Source organism: Ochotona princeps, chromosome 5 (assembly GCF_030435755.1).
Source record: "Ochotona princeps isolate mOchPri1 chromosome 5, mOchPri1.hap1, whole genome shotgun sequence".
Lineage (NCBI taxonomy): Eukaryota > Metazoa > Chordata > Mammalia > Lagomorpha > Ochotonidae > Ochotona > Ochotona princeps.
In genome coordinates, this window is record NC_080836.1 from 24,723,706 (window position 1) to 24,743,978 (window position 20,273).

The window sequence follows — 20,273 nt, forward strand, 5'->3', positions numbered from 1 at the left end:
TTATAAGGAAATCTATAGCTTCTCACAAATTAATCTATAAATGTAATCTCAAGTTTGAATATTGATATACTTAGAAATATACCAGCATACATATATAGAAATATGATCAAAGTCATATCCTTAAAAAGCTTAGAAATTTAAATATGGGGCCCAGGGCATAGCCTAGTGAGACCAGGAAGAAGCTCCTGGCTTTGCATTGGATCAGCTCAGCTCCAGCCATTGTGGCCACTTGGGGAGTGACCAGCAGACAGAAGATCTTTCTCTCTGTCTCTCCTTCTCTCTGTAAATCTGACTTTGCAATAAAAACAAATAAATATTAAACAAAGAAATTTAAATATGTAAACATATAAGGATTTTAAAAAAAACTGAAGACATATTACTGAAATTTATATGACTAACAAAGTTTTAAAATATGTGAATGATGTTCAGATTCCAGAAAGATCAAAAGGCAGAATAGAAACTCTATTCATGTACATGTTTTTGAGAGTTTAGTACCCCAGAACATTATGGATGACTTCTCAACCACTGAAAAAACAGTATTCTAATATTCAAAGTGGAAGTTGGACACTCACACATATTCATAGCTCAAATACTGAAATCTAAAACAAGAGTTAACAACAACTATCAGAATCAAGAACATACTTGCTAAGCTGTGATATTCAGAAGCGTGGAAAGACATTTTGATAGGATTACATAAACTGAAACCTGTGCATTGTAGAATCAGAAACAGTAAACATACTCGAATAAAATGTGCGTGTGTCTTACAAAAGCTCAATAATGTCAAAGCAGAAGTCGTACAGAATGTTACAAAAATCAAGAGTTTAATGATAATGAGCCTAAGTCATAAAGAGATAGGAGAAATATAATTTTGAATGATCAGTGAAACATGTAAATAGATGTTCAGATCTTATACCTGTTACACAAAATACATCAGAATCAGGAAAAATTCACTGCTTTGCATTACGTAAAAAGACAAAAACTTGAAAGGATATCAATATTACGGTGCTAGTTTTGGCAACAATGTCCAAAAATGAGATTCCCTATATTGTTATGACTTAAAACTGTAATCTCCATGACAATTTTCTGAAGTAACTTATTCTAAATTACCATGAATGTTTTTTAGTTTCAATTTTCAAAATATTTCAAATGTTGAAATATAAAATCTATCCAAACAAATGTTGTCAACTATCCTATCTAGGTTTTGATATGTGTCTGCTTGAAGCTGATCTTTATAGTATAAAGACATGAATTAGCTATTAGAGGAGAAACGGAAATAATGAAACAATCACTATTTCAATACGGCTAGTAAGACATGAAGTCTTATTTCTCAGAAAACAATGTGCTCCCCTTCTTGTTGTACAGTTGTTTCTTCTCTCCCGCCCTCCCTCCCTCCCTCATTACCTTCCTCCGTCTCCCCCTCCCTTTCTCCTTTCCTCTCTCTCTCTGCCCCAGGACTCTTTCACAAGAACCTCTGAAACCTGTTCCTTCTCAGAACAAGATCTGTTTCACTCTAATCCAGGTAATTTCCATTCCGGGTGATACAAAACTTTCCCTGGTTGGCACGCGTATCTATGAAGACAGAACACTGCTACTCAGTCTATCTAATGTAACCACCAGCTTCTGGGAAGGGGAATAGAATGTTTAAATCCTTCCATCAAGTCCTTTTACAGCAGCTGCTTCTGGAAGCACAGCCCTTCACAGTCCTCCTTCTACAAAGTCAAATTGTCTCTCTTCCCTTCTCTCCCCTCCTCTCTTCTTCCTTCCATCCCTTCTTTCCTCCAGCTTCTTTGGGATCTGTTTCTTCTTAAAGCACAACCTGTCCTTCACAAACTATACTCTAAGCCATGTATCTTGACCCAATGGAAACCTAACAATAACCAGATTGTGGAAGCAATAATTAAACAGAATGATGTAGATAAATTCACAGAAATGGTAACATCTCTCCACATGTTCAGTAAACCAAATAATATACAGCACTGTTTTTTTCTAATCTGACCCTATTATGTCTTAAAAAAAACTCTTAATGATGTGCTAGGCATATGCATTCATAAGAATGTGAATAGATTATCAGGGTGCATTCACATAACAGTGTGTTGCTCAATAAAATAGGAAATCTTACTGATACTAATAACAATGTGGAACAGTCTCACAAGTGATATGTTGAGTGAGGAATTAAGGAAAATGTGAAACACATCATATGTCTAAGAGTAAAAATTGTAATTGGATGTTGAGAATCTCAGTACGAGGCAATAATTGTAGTTATTAACAAATTACATATTTAGGACCCGGTGCAGTAGCCTACAGTCCTCACCTTGAGATCCCATATGGGCACCAGTTCTAATCTCAGCAGCCCTGCTTCCCATTCAGCTCCTTGCTTGTGGCCTGGGAAAGCAGTTGAGGATGGACCAAAGTGCTGGGACCCTGCACCCGTGTGGGAGACCTAGAAGAGCTCCTGGCTCCTGGCTTCAGATTGGCTCAGCTCCAGCCATTGTGGCTGGTTGGTGAGTGAATCATTGGACGTATTTCCTCTCTGCTTGTCCTCCTCTCTGTATATCTGACTTTGCAATAAAAATAAATAAATCTTTAAAAATTACATGTTTAAATGATGGCATTTGAGCACCACAGACTCTAAGGTGATAGAAATAGAGCCTTACAGCACGTGTGTGTATAATCTCCAGCCAAAAAGAACATTTCAGTCAACACCTTAAATCAGAGGCTGATGAGTTTTAGAAACTGTACACCTCTGGTGAGGAAAAATAAGTCTAGGGATACTTAACAGGAGATGAAATCAGGGAAGTGACATGAAGCCAGCTCTCTTAAGGCTTTTTAAGACATTCTGAGGGCTGTGTCTTTTGCAATGGGAAATCACAGCATACTTGAGATGGCGCCAAGTGACCTAATTTATGTTTTACAAAGAGCACTGTGGCTTCTTTGTTCTGAAAAATAAGGAAAGTAACACAAACTGATTAGAAGGCTGTGTAATTGAATGATAAAGTGCTGCTACACAGGTTATGCTGAATCTACACTGCAGCCCTCACAGCTGACCACTACCCCGCGTCAGAGCTGCTGCTCTCGCTCTCCAGCTCACTCCAACGCCCTGCAGGGCAGCAGAACATGGATGGTCTCAGGGCTAGGGGCGCTGCCACCAATATGGGAAGCCCAAATGGAATTCTTCTCTGTCTCTTGACTTGGGCTTCACCCAGCCCTTTCATTCCATCCACTTGAGGAGTGAAATACTTCTGTCTCTAATCATCTTTCATATAAATATATAAATATGTTTAAAGTGACAGCCGTTCACACCTACGTAGTTTCAGGAAAGCTGATTTAAGTAACCATGCCCCAGACACCATTAAAAAAGAAACAACTGTCTAATTTTTAAGTGAGAAGAAGAGTGAAAAGAGTCTGTGAGTCAGATGTTACACCCACAGAAACAAAATCTCCACTAAATGACACTGAGGAAACAGGTTTTGGGGATTAAATAATAATTTGATTTTGACATATGCTACTATGGGGATATTTGCTGCCATTCTAAAGGAAAGTGAAGGAAGCAGCAGGATACAGGCAACTGATAGTATGTGAATATTTATTAAAGCATCAAATGATATGAACTCAGCATGCAAGAGAAGAAAGAAAACAGTATGCATCTGGAGGTCGTTCACATGAAAAAGAAAAAAAGGAGCATTCAAGAGACAGAGGAGGAAAAAAAAAAGGAGAGATTTAAACACCAATAAGGAATATATCCATGAGTGTTTCAACCTTAGAAAAAAGTTTGCATTTCAGACTTTTTTTTTTTTTACATAAAATTAGATAACAGGCAAACATGTACTTAAGCCTGGACTGGGGAACAGACATTGCTGTCATGTAAACAAATGATCAAGTCTAGTACTGTTGCCATTTTGTTGTTGTTGTGTAAGGTAGGGTATTAAGAAGAAATATTGGCCTTCTTTTTTAAGGCCAGAAATACTCTCCTAATTGTTACAGTAAACAAATACGTCAAGACATAACCAAAAATCCAACGGATCTGACATGGTTCCCTGAGAAGATAAGGAAGTACTGTAGAACCTGCAAGAGCTCCCTCCTGATGGCTTCCTTTCTTCATCTGTTCGTTTAATAGCTTTCACCAGTACTCTTCAAAATCTGCCCTTATCATTGGCCTCATCTGTCTTATCCTTTCACTAATCCTATAGATAAAATTTTGGATCTTTCTAAAATACTCTGGATTTTGTGATCTATTATTTTGTTTCTCTCAATGTGTTGGTCATTCTTTGTCATCATTTAAATAGCATTGTAAAGCTTAGTTCTAATCATTCCTTCCTTTCCCACTCTTTCCCTGGTATTCTAACCTTGATTCATGGCGTTAGACGCCATCTTCATTCTTTTATTCTTCAATGTGTACCTTTAACTCAGACATCGAAGATCTAGCTTGAATACATTACTGGCAACACCTCTTATGGATGTCTAGGTCATCTCAGACTTACCATGACTAAAACTGTACTTACCCTACAGCTTATTATATTAGTGTCCTTCTATTAGTACAAGACAGAAATCCAGATATCAGTCTAGTCTTTTCTATTCTAACTTTCATGTTTACTCTCTCTGAAAAACCTTTAGTTGCACTTGTCCTCAATGTTTCTGGTCCCTCCTCGGCTCATTTCAAGTCTTTTTTTCATGTTTAGTCTGTCTTAAAACCTTGTTTAGCTATACTTGTGCCCAATATGTTTCTGGTCCCTTGACGCTTCACTAGTGCAGTGTTGAACCATCATCCTATCTACACAAGAATTACAACATGTGGATTTTTTTATTCTCACTGCATATTAATTTTTTTGAATAAGCTTTTCAAAGAACATATTGCATTTATTAACCTAGGTTTGCTCAAATTTATCTTTCTTCTATAGAATACAAATTTCAAGGGACTATAATTCTGTGTATCTTATAATTATAGCGTACTGATTCAATAGTAAAACTAACATGCAGAAGTTTAAATAAACTTTGGAGTATAAATGAATAAATCGTTGCTGGTTCAATTTGTAGCATACACAGAGTGACAGTTTCCTCAGCAGTATTAATTACAGAATCACATATTTTGCATAATTTTATATGATTATGTTAAATAACATTTTGAACACTATAATTATTATAAAACAATTTAGGTTTACTCAGTATGTATTGTTTAGTTCCTGGATTATACCTTATACCACAATCCAGTCATAAAATTGAAATAATGTAATGTCATTTGATAGTTTTGCATTTTTTAGGATGATTATAAATTTGAAGAAACTCTAATAGTTTAAAAATTAATTTGTTAACTGAGAATGATTTAGCAATGTGACTCAATTTGAACAGTCAGTGTTGTAAAAGAAGATTATGAAGTGCACATAAACACCAGCTTCCTCATGGATGCACTGGTACGTCCAGCTGTCTATGTGCTTATGTGGTAAACACAGATGCTTTTTCAGTAATAGATTTATACCTAAGAATTCCATTGAAAGACAATTGAAGACAACATTAGTGAATATTTTACTAAAATATTTCCAGTAGAAAATGGCCTGCCCAACATTTTTGGAATATATATGATTAATGAATAAAATTCCAAGCATCGTCATACTAAATGTCCTCTGTGACATAAAAGAAAACATGCCAAAATTATGCCTCACGTTCATTTTTTTCAAAATAAAGAGATTAAATGACAATGATTGTGCTTAGGAGTATTTACCTCCTTATTTGTAAATACTTAATCTGCAATTTGACATCTATGTGCACTTTTTAAAACTTTGACTTCCTTTATTTTACTTTTCATAATATAACTATCTATGCAGCATTCCTTAATAGAAATGAGAAATTATCAGAAAATATGTTCAGGTGTTACACGATGACAACATATTGTGACTGACTGCTACCATTCGAATTTAGACATTTCATTATGCTGCACATTCAGATTGGATCGTGTGTTTTAAGTGTTTAAATTATTTAACTTTCTTAGAGGGAAAAAGTAATCCAGTTTGTATAGTCCAGGGGGCTCAGAAAATCAAGCACTTCTAACCATAAATAATACTCTTCATTTGAAATGTAAATTTATAACCTTAATTAGTATTCCAAGCTGTTTCACAGGTTATTCCCTTCAGAGTTTCAAAAAGTTCTATTAAGAAAGATCTTGATTTGAATTGGACTTCAGTTAACATTTTGTTTTCTTGATAATACTATGATGACTTATTCTTATTTTAATCTTTATTTATTTTACTTTAAAATCAGAGTTACAGAGCAAGTGAGAGATGTTCCAATCTCCCATGTGCTGGATCTCTGCAAGTGTCTTGATAATCAGAGCAAGTACAAAGCCAGCAGCTTCCTCTGGTTCTCCCACATGGGTGCATGGGCCTAAGGCCTCAAGCCAACCTTTGCTGCTTGCCCAGTTCATAAGCAGCAAGCTGGGTTGGAAGTGGAACACCCAGGACTAGAAATAGCATTCATATGGCTTGTGCGGAACACTGGTGTAAGATTGCTATGCCACCATGCTAGCTCCTCTGCTTTTAAACCAATATATATTATGCCCTTAACAATGCTGACACTACTTTTTATTTTCATTTTGGTGTTATGCTGCCAAAATCTTCTACTATCACATGCCCAACACTTTCCATTCAGCTTCTTGATGATGAAGTGTTTTAACTTATTTGCCTATTTTCTCTCCTTTGTGCACTAATCAGTGATAGTAATCACAATGTAGCAATCAGCTTAGGAAAGAAAATTGAGACAAAATTGAAGTTTTTTTTTCCTTTTTTCTACAAGGAGTGGGGAAATCTTAGTCATTATCATTTAACATTTATGTCAAAATTCAGTAGCTGCAAATATTGTATACTCATTGAACTAACGGGTGGTTATCTGGCGACTGTTAAAAGAATAAATGCTTTACATGGCAGAGTAATTTATAAGGTGAGAAAATCAATTCTTCGTACACAAGATGGATCTCAGAGGAGTAAATACAAATCATCCAGGTGTTAACAGGATAATATACAATATGTCACACAACTTTCAGAATTATTTCACATTTCTCATCTTAAGGACTTCACAAGTAGTCTGCTTCAACATTGTAGTTTTTTTTTTTTCCTCAAAAGCTGAGACTCAGAAATGTGATATATTTCCCAAGTAGATTGCACTAGAGATCATATTTCTCATTAAGGTGAGGTGGTAAGGATACATTTACTTAATCTTGGTTATGGAGATGCCAAAACTATAAGAATGTTTAGAAAGTGAAGTTAGTTGCCTTATTAGTTCAGGCTTAAAGTGTTTTAAGTAATGCATTCTCTGGAGTTTCTAGGAATTTGGCATAGATCATGATACTAGAAATCTTGGCTCAGATGTTCCATCCTTAAAATCATGACACTGAGTGGCTATGATGGCTTCTCAGTAGAATTTGTATTCCTACTGTCACCTACATTTTTTTCCTTGCAACTATTGTTTTAGTCATAGTCTATGAAAAAGAAAAAAATCTACATGATACAACACAAATCAGCACTCTCATTAAGAGTGTAAACATTTTCATTTTTTTCAGAACAGACTACTCAAAGTTTTATAAGTGGCAATGAAAGATGCAATTATATATTAACTTAAAATGTATATATCTATGATGCTACAAAAATATTCAAATAAAATGTATGCACATATAGAATTATGCAGATAAAATAAGAACTAAGACAAAATATCCTACCATAAGAACAAAATAAAACAATAAAATCATTTTCAAAGCACAATTGCTCTTATAATTTGCAAAAGTATATAGTAGGGAGAAAAACCTTTGCAGTTATGATCATCATCATAACTTTTGCAAACAGTAACCTTCTATATATAACTTACTAGGTTATATACGTATGATGTATATCTATATAAAATATAGATGAAAGAATATCTACATAGCATATATATGAAATCTAGCATAGTTAATATGTTCAAATGCTAATATATACAGTACCTAGAATTACTGACATATTAGCAATGTAAAGTTAAAACTAACTATAAATATAATTAGTATCCTTATATTTGTTCTCATTAAAACCTCATGGAGTAGAATTTAGAGAAGCTTAGAAGCTACTAAGCAACAGGATCATGATTCAAACCAGGATTCTAACTTCACAGAACAGACTCTGATTTTAATTCACAGATGGGAGCAATGATTTGCCAAAGTGGACTTCTGTTTTAGAGTTAAGGAAAGTTAATGCTAGCCAAGACTCTCAGCCCTTTGGTCCAACGATGAGGAAGGAGATTATTTGAGAGCTAAAGTACAGAGTGAAACACTAAATTTCTTGGCTTTGTTACAAAACTGTTCCCAAGATTACTAAAACAATTCCGTGGTGCTGTGCTTATATCAGGAGGAGTTGAACAAATCACTCTGGTTTGCATAAATTTTTACTTGCAGTGAATTAATCTAAACCTGAACTGAAAAGATAATACAGCTTTCTTTGAAACCAGCTTATTGCTATCTACTGCTGATAAAATTAAAATATGCTGCATAGTTGCAGCAAACAGTATTCGCATAGATGAAAATTGCATGATAGATGCCATAATAAAATGTAGTGAGGACTTACAGATAAGTGCATTGATTTTTTTAAATACAAAGCTTCAATTACATCCCGCTCTGATACCACTTGACTTTTCATGTATATGGGAATTGATCAAGTCCAGTAAAAATAGTATTTATGTGTCATTTTCCTCCCAGGTTGTTTAAAAATATAGAACACACAATAACATGACATGCCCTAACACAATAAAACGGATAACCTGCAACCATAAATATAAATACAAGTTCTGGCTTATTTTTTAAAAAGGGAACAGCTGTGCTAATCAACATGTCCATCATACAGCACCAGGCAGTAGTGCTCTGATTTGAATGCTCCCTGAAATACAGTTATCAGGAATCATAAGTAGTTCCACTACTGAGTGGCTCTCTTGCCCTGGAATAGAAATATGTATTTCAGATGTATTAAAATTTTTCCTGCATCATATTTTTTCTAAAGTGAAAATAAAAAGATTTCTCAATCTCATATCATCATGAATGAAAGGCCTTCCATAACAATATGTGGCAAAAATTATAAATTTAAAAATCTTCCAGAATGTTACTATTCATACATAATGAAGTCAAGTACACTAGAACAAAAACATACATCATGCAGTAAAATTAAAGCATCTGCTTTCATGATAATAAATAAAAAGGAAATGTTTTATTTTGCTATGGAGAAAACATCGAAGAGATAACTTAATATATTAATGCCTGCTTGGGAACTATGATTGTTTTTCAAACAGTGTGTATGTGGAAGGTATAGCCTTCCAACATTTAATGTTTAATATTTACTTACTATCAAGCCACTGTTCACTTGTCTTTTTTCTCTGCCGTGGATTCTTTTGTAGAAAATTCCGCCTGGATTAAACTGAGTACTCCAAATAATCATATCTCTTTGATAATACACATCCATCCCTGTTATCCTTGAATTATGTTCAATATGAGAAATTTGTTGATGATCACCACTGTAGTTGAATGGATATATAAAACCCAGGATATCAGTGTCATTAGCAATGTAGAGAACTTGATCTTCAGAGCCTGGAGATTATTATAATAAAATACAAAAATAAAATAAATTTCAACTAAAGCAAAAGCCATAAGTTTACTTTATAATTATCTTGATTTGCTAGTACAGTTTTTTAGAATAAAACCAACCAACCTTATATGATCTTTACTCTTCATAATATGATTCTGATACTTACTAAACATTTATAAGAAGGAATCAATGTACATATTTCTACTGAAAAGCTTAACTTACGAGGAAAACTAGAAATTTAAAACTTGTAAAAGATATCTTACTTATGAACAGGTTTATTTGGTAAGTCTCACTATTTATATAACTATATATTAAGTATTTATTGATACCATATTGTGCTCTCAGGAAGGCTGGACATCTCTGAGTATTTGTTTAGCTCATATATTTCAATGATTGCTACTTTATTATAAGAATTGACAAGTAAAGTACAAAGAATTCTTTTGGTATTCATGTCTTGAATTTGTTTCTATTTTTATTAGACAAGAATATAAACAACGAGCATATAGCTTACTGATTTAAATGCTATCCCAAGTCTGGTTTCTGACTTCTACTTCTCACCCGTATCGATCCTTGGAGGATCCATTGGGGTTCAGGAAATTTTTGCCCCACTCAAGTTAAATACCAGGATTGAGTTCCCATTGTTACATTCTGTACGGACCAGCCTCGACCAATGGGAGTATTTGTGGAGTAAATCTGTGAATGGAAGCTATTTCTCTCTTTGTGTTTGCCTCTTTCCCTATCTTCTGTCCAATAAAATAGTGCACACACACATAAATTAATTTCATGCTACTCAAATTGTCTGGAATCCTGCCAAGTGAAACATTAGCCTAAAAACCCACAACACAATATTAGTGACATTTTCATAGACTTGTAAAAGTCTAAAGTGAATCTGAAAATATTTAGAATCAATTAAAACCCGAATGCATATGAAGTTTCTATAAGCAAATAACATTAATAATACACCCTATTTTTAGTTAACACCTACAGAGCTCTTCTGAATGAACATTTCATCTACCAGGCTGTTATGTTAAACCTTTAACATTGCCATAGCATGTCTTAGAACCACCAATGGAAAATAGATGTCACTACACTGCAGATGGAGAACTGAAGTTCACATAGTCTAAAGACTTCTTTAAAATAAAAAAGATACAGCGCTGGGGTTCAAATGCAAACACTGTTCTCTCCACAGCTCACTCTTCATATACCACATTGTGGTGTTTTACTGTTATAATTAGCATCTTATTAGCAATTATCCATCACACTCTGTAACTATCAATGTTGAAGTTACAATATTTTTTAGTAAAACATATGTGCATTAAAAACCCATATGAGTAAGCCCTAGGCTCATGCCTTTTATTTAGTTTTTAAAAATTATGATATTGGTGAGGAAAAATGAAATTTAAAACATAACTTTGTTTTATAGTTTTAAAAATATTTATTTAAAGTAATATTCTCATTGCGATGCTAAATTTTGAGCTTTTAGCTTTATCCATGTGGTGCAATATAACTTCTTAAATACACTGACATTATAATCATTTATAATTTATAACACTGGCTTTTAAACTTCACCCTTTATATAAAAAATGTTTCCAACACCATTGTTTCATATCACAATGGTGATTTAATCAGTATTCAAGTATTTCATGGCCATTTCTATAAATTACTGTAGGCTACATTTTTAAGAATGACAACATATCAAAGCATAAATAGGTAGGAGGGATGAGTTATAGAATTCTACATAATAATAAGCTAACTACAGTTTCAAAATTCATTATGTATTTTGAAAAGAACCAGAAGAGAGTAATTCAAAAATTCTCAACACAAAGAAGTGATAAATGTTTGAGGAGATGTTAATTAACTTTGTTTGACAATCACATGTGCTATACATGTATTGAATTATTACAGCGTCCATAAAATACTAAGTACATACTTGTTAATTAAACATTTTAACAGTTTTAAGAAATGAATAACTGAATAAATTAGTCAACGTTAAAATATATTTATTTTATATTATATGGAATGAAAAGTTAAAATCCAACATGAACGTTCCCCCTCATTAATAATTAGTATGTATTAGATTTTTCAATAAGGTTATAATCTCACCTTTTGCTATGCAGGTGTTGTTTTTTTCTTGAAAATTGTGGTCACACACACATTTATATGATCCTTCTGTATTTATGCATAGGTGGGAACATGTGCCAAACACCAAACATTCATTAAAGTCTAGGAAAGAAGAACTTATAATAGCACCATCACACTCTAAATGTAAACTTCCGTTGTTTTAATGCTTCAGAATACCAGTTTGTTTCTTCTTTTAATTTTGTATTGCTACCTCATTTTCATTTCAACTGACTTAGTATGTAACATCATACAGGCCATGAGACATTTTTCATGGTACTATGAAAGGTCATTACTGTTACACTGCTCGTTGGCACTGCTAATATATTCACTTTGAGCTTCTCCATTGGTATCATTTTTCTAGTATCCTTAGATATTTCTTTTCAAGCACACTTCTGATTACCAACCGGCATGTCTCTGCACAGGCTATCTGCTGCGCCTTTGTCCTGTAATATCACAATTACAAAATTTCAACCCATTTCTCAACATTCACCTGAAACACAGTAATCCTCTGTTTCCACCAATATATGAAGGCGATGCTTGCTCCTTCCTTCTCTACTTTTTAGTACAGTCTCTCTTATATCATTGCTCACAGTTTATCTCAGAAAATGAATCTTCTTCTTGACTGTCAGGCTTTTGAGGCCCTAAGTTAGCATGCATACATTTTTTGCTACATTTTGCAGAATGAGCAACAGATTAAAAATATTCGTAGTGTGCTCCTAACACACGTTTACGTCCATCTATCTGAACGAACTAAATAACAAGACAGAATGTCCTGCAACCACGCAAATTAAACAACTAAACAAAACAAATTAGCAAAAACACTTGAATTCACATATGTAAACAAATATATCTACAGCATTAACAATGAAAAATATGTCATTGTAATAATCTGTGGCTTGCCACTTATGTATAATACTAATGGTTAAAAGAGTCTGGCTTGTATTCAGGTGATTTCAGGAGGATCATTCATTTTTCTTTCTTTTTCTTTGCTTTTGCTTTGATGTATGAAAATTCCTCTACCACTTTTAGGATAGTCCCATTGTGTGAGAAATATGTGATATAAATCCATTCCCATCTCTTGAATTAGAGAACTTAAATATCAACACATTATTAAAAACGACCTTTAGTTTACTGCTCAACAATATTCTAAGCCCTCAATAACAGAGAAGGACTTCTTTAGTGACACATGAACAAGCATGCCAAGGCAGAACCTATCACAAGCTGATGGGTTCTTTTGTCTCTACAATAATACCTCGCCCATGAAAAATTAAGCATTCCAATGATAGCTCATTTCCTCATAGGTAGAGACAGGGATGTCTATTTACATGTTTTCATGAATATTAGGAATGAAATGAAATGTAGTCATCAATACAGAAGCAGGAGAATTACAACAAATATTTTTTCAGTAGTTTAGCATATGTAAATTTGAACAGGGATATATTTGCTACTTCGATTTCCCTGTGCCAGAGAATCAAAAAGTCTCGATTGTTTTGTATAGTCTTGGCTTTCAAGCTTTGCCATGTTACTAGCCCAGATTTTCTCTTCATCTCCATAATAAGACCTAAATCTAAAGCTCCTGAGAGGGCGTTCGGAGAATGTGAATCCCCTTATATAACTGTTCTTCCATTCCCTTTGATTGTCTCTTCCTCTGGCTAATTCATCAAAATCATTTCGGCTTTCAAGTAAACAGAAATACCGTTTATGGGATACAATAGTGAAAGGCATCGAGTTAGCCAATTCGAAAAACTTGAACTACAGAAGGAATGTGATATTTTTCTGCCTCCATACCAAGCTGAAATTTGTTTTTAATTAAAAGATTTATTTATTAAATGAAGGTACTAATTAGATTTCAAAAGTTACTAACAACAAAATCACATTCAATGGTAGATCTGTAGCAACTTAGAATTGAGAGCGTATCTTGCAGATTATATCTGGCAGGAATATAAAAGTTAAGAAACTTAAATTTAGAAATTATATACTATACAGGTAACAGTCAATTATTCTCAAAGAAATATTAGAAAATCAGTGCTATTAGGCTTAAGCTATTGATGAGATAGTGTGTGTCTTTATATTCACATGAGAGTGTACAACAGAGAGGCCATAATTTAGTTTTGAGAAATTATTTAAATAGGGAAAGCACAAGCTGTCACAGTTCAGTTTTCACATTAATTTGAAATAAAATGTAATGAATATTTCAGACAAGGAAATAACTGAAAACATCCATAAATACATTATTTGTCCTCATTTTAGTGAGTACATTAAGTTATTTCAATAATTTCATGTTGATTTGCACAATGTAAATCACTTTCCACAAGAATATTGTGAAAAGACAGTACAGAAACAAACTAGTAGGTGAAAGGATGTTAGGATTAGAAGTTATCTCCTATGGAATCATAACTCCTTATGAAGCACTATACTATTGTAGCAATGTGGGAAAAATTTGTTGGGGGATGGGACTTTGGGGGGATCTCAGTCTCTACAAAATTATACTGTAATAAAATTAAAAATTCAAAATAAAAATTTAGCCAAAATTTAAAAAAAATTATCTTGTACCCTGGGTAACCCAGATTTACATGTTTTAAGATTGGCTCTTGAGAGTGTCATAATCATAGTTAAATGTAGACATGAAGATTGATTTTATTGGAGAGAGTTGCAGAAAGAGGATAAATGTCCTGATCTTATAGTTTTAGACTTTGTGCTATGATACAAATTATATATTTGTGTAATATACTACTTGAATCCAATCCCAATTGTTCCATTTTTAAGTAATTTCAAATAAATCAATATGGATTTACTTAACCCTTACATGGGTTAAGTAGCATAATGTAATGTTCTTTATAAACATGGCTTTAGGACAGAAATACAATTTTCTAAATATGATTTTACTATCACAGCATTGCTAATGCTATATTTAAAGGCAATGTGTCATATAATTTTTTTCAGGAAGTGAGTATAATTTACTAACAGTTTCAGAACTAGCAATTTTACTAGTTGTATTTCAGAACAAAGTTGTACCAATGCAATGGAAATTCCTGCAGGTCTGGTTTTGCTATCGAAATTCCTGTAGCCTCGGTGATGTTTAGTTTAGCTCCGTAAACAAACAGGCTCTTGACCCGAGAGACAAGGCCTCTTATAAGCGAATTGGTATCCCATAGATACACACCATTTTGATGAAAATCAGTCCCCTGTCATCTCACAATTTAGCAGCCTTGGGAGTCCTTTTATAACTCAAAGATTTAAGAGCAAGCTGTTGCAGAAATGTACACTACCTTCACACTGTCTGTTTTTCATGTTTCTCTGAAATCCAGGCTTACAGCGACAAAAAACAGATGTTTTTATTTGATTACAATATGCATCATCTCCACATGGATTCATATTATCTTCACAGGTATATTCAGTAGGAGCTAGGATTTAAAAAATATGATCAAAATGAATATAATTCTGGTGTCCACAGCAGGAGTTAATTTTTTAATTCAAAATGATATTTATTATTCTATGGATAATTCTTTGTGGAAGTTAAAGATTATGATTTTCTCTCCACTTAAGCTCCCATTTGTTACAAAGGAATAGAAGTAGATTAATAGCTAAACGAATTTACGTTAAACACAGCTTACACGACGTTGCTGACAGGATATTTACAGCTGCTGTCATGCTGCATTGCTTTCTATAATGATGTACAAATTTCATCCTGACGACAGCCTGTGTCTAGAATGGTCACCATACGTGAAAGCTCGAGTTTTCTCTGACAACAACACTTCCTACAAGCTACCCATCCAGGGAAGTGGACACTGACTGGCAACCAAACTCAGCATTTGTGCATTTAACTACAAATACTTCTAAGTATCTCAAACAAATACAAAGTCAGCGAAAAAAAAATCTCAGCCAGGGCCCATGTGAAAGGATCACTATCTGAATGCGGGGTGTGCTCTGAAGATCATGGGCTACGATGCCCTCAGGAAACAAACACTGATAACAGCAGTTGAGACTTCTCTGCTTCATCATCCACTCAGGTAAACACTTTATAATGCAAACAAACAAGAAACTATTAAAGGGATATCATTTTATTTTGTCTAAGTTGCCTAAGTAGATTAAATTTATGAAAATTATAATTTCAATATTAGAATTTCAGCTGCTATTCAATCCCAATGATTCTTTTTTTAAAAAAAAGATGTGCGACAGTTTATTCTTTAATTTACTTTCCAGAATGGAACCAAAAGGTATTACTGTTAAATAAGAAAAGAATAAATGAAATAAAGAAGGAAATATACATGTGTGTGTACTTTTTTATTTATGCGAGCAGAAAAACATGCACAGTTATAAGTTACTTATCAGATGTTTTTGTATATGTCTTCTCTGAGTCTATAACTTATCATTCCATTTTTGTAATGCTTAAAACACATTTAAAAAATGATATTTACTTGAAAGGTTTGTGAATTCCTTTTAGTATCCATTTAGTACCCTGAGAATTGTTCTGCCACAGTGTAAAATATACCACAAGTGAGTATCTCCCTGGCATTTAAATTCAGCAAGCTAAATAACAGCTTTCAGCAGAATCATGGGCTGATGGAGATGGAAGGGATCTTGCAACTAACCTGATCCTCTTCTGATTTTACAAGTAATCCCAATGATTCTTGACTGCTTTACAAGTACTTAAACACATCAGCGGAATGGCACCATAGAATGCTGAAGGAAATTTCATCTGTTATTAAGTTATTGTTTAAAGAAGACATCATTGCACTCAAGTTGAACGAAATAAACATGTCCTTGTAGACAATCACTCAATAACAAATAATTTTCATTGTCTATATTATTATTACTAAGATCACTGATGTTATTCCAGCAAATATTACTTCTTGTGAAATTCAAAAATACTAAATTTATTTTCTTTTTGTGAAATAAATTATTAAAGGCTATGGGATTCTTTGCTGACATGAAGCATGAATTAGCATATTTGGGTTCTTGGTTGCAAAACAAAATAACTATGTCTTTCAAAATAAATGTTTCCATTTCACACTTTGTAAAACTTAAGCAAATGCCCATGTTCTAAAGTTGGGTTTTTTTTTTGTTTGTTTGTTTGTTTTTGGTAAAGACTGCAGAAAAGGAGAACTTAAGTGTGTTTTAGAAGCAATTCCAAGTCTGCAAAGCTTTAATTCAGCTTGCAATATAAGGCAAGCTCCTCAGAAATGGGATTGAATACTGCTGTCCTGTAACACCACGGCCACTTACTAAGTCTGCAGCTCTCCTCATCAGAGCCGTCACCACAGTCATCAAGACGATCGCACTGGAAGTCCATGGGGATGCATTTCTTATTTCTGCATGTAAACTCGTCCTTCTTACAGGGCTTTGCTTTAGATGTCAGCTTACCTGTAGGGTTATTAAAAAAACATTGCTTCACAGACAATGAAAAACATTTAAGAGTTTAGTAACCACTGGGAAAAAGCTTGAGTTCATAATGCTTTATTGAAGTTATTAAATATAATTAAATACAAATAAAAATTGAGTAGAATTTAGAAAAGTGATCAGATGTTTGCTGCATGGCAAACAATAATGTTGCTAAGGAAACTGAGTATTCACCCTGAGTTAGACTGTTCCTTAAAAATGATATAAACTGCCTCAGATTGATAACTCAGGCCAGATTTTTCTTCCAAATGATTTTCTGATGCATACTGAAGAGACACCTTCCATGTTAGAAGCTTTTAAAACTTCTTATTGTGAAAAAGAAGTAATGTACACACGCGCGTAACCTATACAAACCCTGTCCCATCAAAGAACATTTAAACAAGGAACATTTTTGAAAAGCTGTTGCTTCTCTGACAGTAAGTGTTTTCCGGAACAAAGTGCCAAGTGTGGACATTGGGTGAAGAAACCATACAGCTTTACTGTGCAAATGCAATGTTGGTGTATTTGTTTCATGCTCCATCAGTAGAGGTAATGGCTATAAAATAAAAAATACTTTCAGAGAAAGAATTATTTCACATTAAACTGCCTTACCACTGCAGTGATCTTCATCTGAGTTGTCCCCACATTCGTCAATACCATTGCACATGTGTTCAGACTGCAGGCATATTCTGTTATTTCCGCATCTGTGCGGCCGGGTGGCTGGGCAAAGAAACTTCACTGAAAAATAAAAATAAAAATAAATAAAAAAGCAACTCCTTTTGGTATGCTGACTTAGAAAGAACATCCTTTTTCTCTTTTTCAAATTTGTAATCCAGTTTTTATAAATACCTTTTTCTTTTGTGAAAATTGCCTACTAGAGGAAATTAGAAAAATGTGTGCTAATAGAAGCTAAAGACTTCAGTTGCTTATATTTGCCTCAGTGTGTAGCTGAGGGTCCTGCATGAAATAGGAAAAAGAAAAAGGCAAGCATCATGGTGTCATTTTCAGGTGCCTTATGTTAGCTGACTTCACTTGATGGATCAAATTAATTTATGCCTACAATTTATACAACACATAGGACACTTGGCTATCTTGAAGAGCTATGTCACACCGCATAAAGGTTAAGTAAGCGTAAGCTGCACTCCCCAAACTGAAAGTAGGTCATTCACTGGAAAAAATATATCAACAATACTACAGAGGGTTTCTTCTTCTAAACATAAAAAATGTTCAGACATATTTTTGAGACATGTAGTGTGATTAGTTTTTCATTGTGTAAGAGTGAAAATGAGAGAACAGCGATTTACCAAGACATCAGTAAAATCAAGAGAACTCTGCGCTCTCTCTCTCTTTCTCTCTCCTTCCCTCCCTCCATCTATCTGTCTCCTCCCCCCACCCCCCCAGAAGAATCCCAGCCCTAAAGCGGAAATCGCTTCTGGTTAGTGTTCACCCTTATATATTATAGAACTGTTCTGGGCTCTGGCTTTGGTTGCCTTTCTTTTCATTCTTAGAACATTTGCTCTGCTGATCTCATTCATGTTCGCTGATGTACATATAATTTCATCTTGAACACTTTAAATCGTCAACTCTAGCATCTCACAGGAGATAAGACAAGCCCTTGTGAACTTTGCACAAGTTCATTGCTTGGTTCTTCATGATTTCTTATGTCCTGCTTCTCTTCACCTTGAATGTTGTCTTATTTCTATAATTTAGCTAGTGGCACATCATAAATAGACATCTGGGATTACTCTAAACCAATTCTTTCAATAATAATCAGCCCTGAATGTAACCATGTCCTGTTGATATTTGTAATGAACTTGTCCTCTTCTGTCTATCACAATAGGTAGGTTTTTCATTATATCTCATAGATGACTATTTTCTTCATGTAACAGTATATTTTACGTTCCAGGTGTCTCATCATACCTCTGTTTCATTGTTATTTTCTGACCAGTATAAACATCATTTCATCTTCAATTCACTGAATGCCGCAGCACTTTCTGTAATAGCTCCCTTTGTTTCCACTCAAATTCTTTGCAAAATCCTAGATGATAGCATTCAGATAAGCACAACAAACAATGGCTGGCTCTTCATTCCCTGAGTTTTGAGTCAGTGTTTCTTACTCTAATCTCTTTAGGTAATCACTGTCCCAAAAGGTTATGAATATTAGTGGATTCAATAATTTTTTTTTACTTCAACTAGAACAATTTCTATTGCTTCCTACTGCACATAATCTCACCCTGGACTTACATTTCTTATAATTGCTTCATTATATAAACATAAATTCAATATATAACCACTAATGTTAATGATTCAAATTCTGATCATAATTTATCTTTCAAGATTTTTTGAATTTGACAGTCTCTGTGTCTTAGCTCTCTTCTTTTCTAGTCTAGTGATATATCTACTATTTTGCTTTTTACCAATATATTTTTGTCTTCATATAAGTACTTATTGATAATGTATACTTGGTACTTGTTAATAAAGTAGATTATGCCAGCCATTATTCTAACTTGACTTTCAAAAACTCACTTTCTTGCTAATACAATATTATATCAATTTGAACTTTAGAAATTCTACTATCCACTATTGTCTACAGAGTCCAAATACTATCACCTTTCATGCTGATTTGACATGGCTGAAGAAGGCAAAACCAATTCTTATCACATGGCTAAGCTTTATTTCCCATCAGGCACCAGGTGCCATGGTAGCTTATTGGGTATCACCATGTATGTTTGCTCCCTAACACCAAAGTCACCCCCTATGGCTCTTCAGTCAAACCCAACTCAAGCACTACCCTGCATTAGAGAAAGAATGGCCCAGCCTGAGTGAAGCAATCTCCCTTAAGATTGTCCCTCTTATGTCTATCTGTCCAGTCCGTAGCCTTTCAATAAATTTTGCTTTTCCGCTCACTTCTATTAACCTCTCCTGGTTGATTTCTTACATTCAATAAGACAATTACCTCGAGTAAGATTGTCTGGGCATCTCTTTAATTGCAGTTATGGCTCTTAATGCCCATAAATTAATTTGGCATTCCCCTTCCCTACAGCAGGAGAATCTATATTCAAATGCTTTCCAGCTAAATAAAAAAACCCACCAAGGCCCACAAAGATCTAGACATCTCTGTTGCTTCTTTCGATGCATCCTAAGCCAGTTTCTGCCTTGCTCTGTGTATCGCAGGAACATAGATTGTTTTCA

At 34.1% G+C, this 20,273-nt stretch overlaps 1 protein-coding gene across 1 annotated transcript in view; it reads right to left on the bottom strand.

The window, feature by feature from the left end:
• Positions 1-20,273, bottom strand: part of LRP1B (LDL receptor related protein 1B) — a 1,366,825-nt gene that overhangs the window by 107,668 nt on the left and 1,238,884 nt on the right. The window contains exons 75-79 of the mRNA XM_058664204.1: positions 17,694-17,819; positions 16,929-17,066; positions 14,972-15,106; positions 11,685-11,804; positions 9,342-9,583 (exon numbers count right to left, since the gene is read on the bottom strand). Of these exons, the coding sequence (XP_058520187.1) occupies positions 9,342-9,583; positions 11,685-11,804; positions 14,972-15,106; positions 16,929-17,066; positions 17,694-17,819 (761 nt within the window). The remainder of the gene's footprint in view (positions 1-9,341; positions 9,584-11,684; positions 11,805-14,971; positions 15,107-16,928; positions 17,067-17,693; positions 17,820-20,273) is intronic.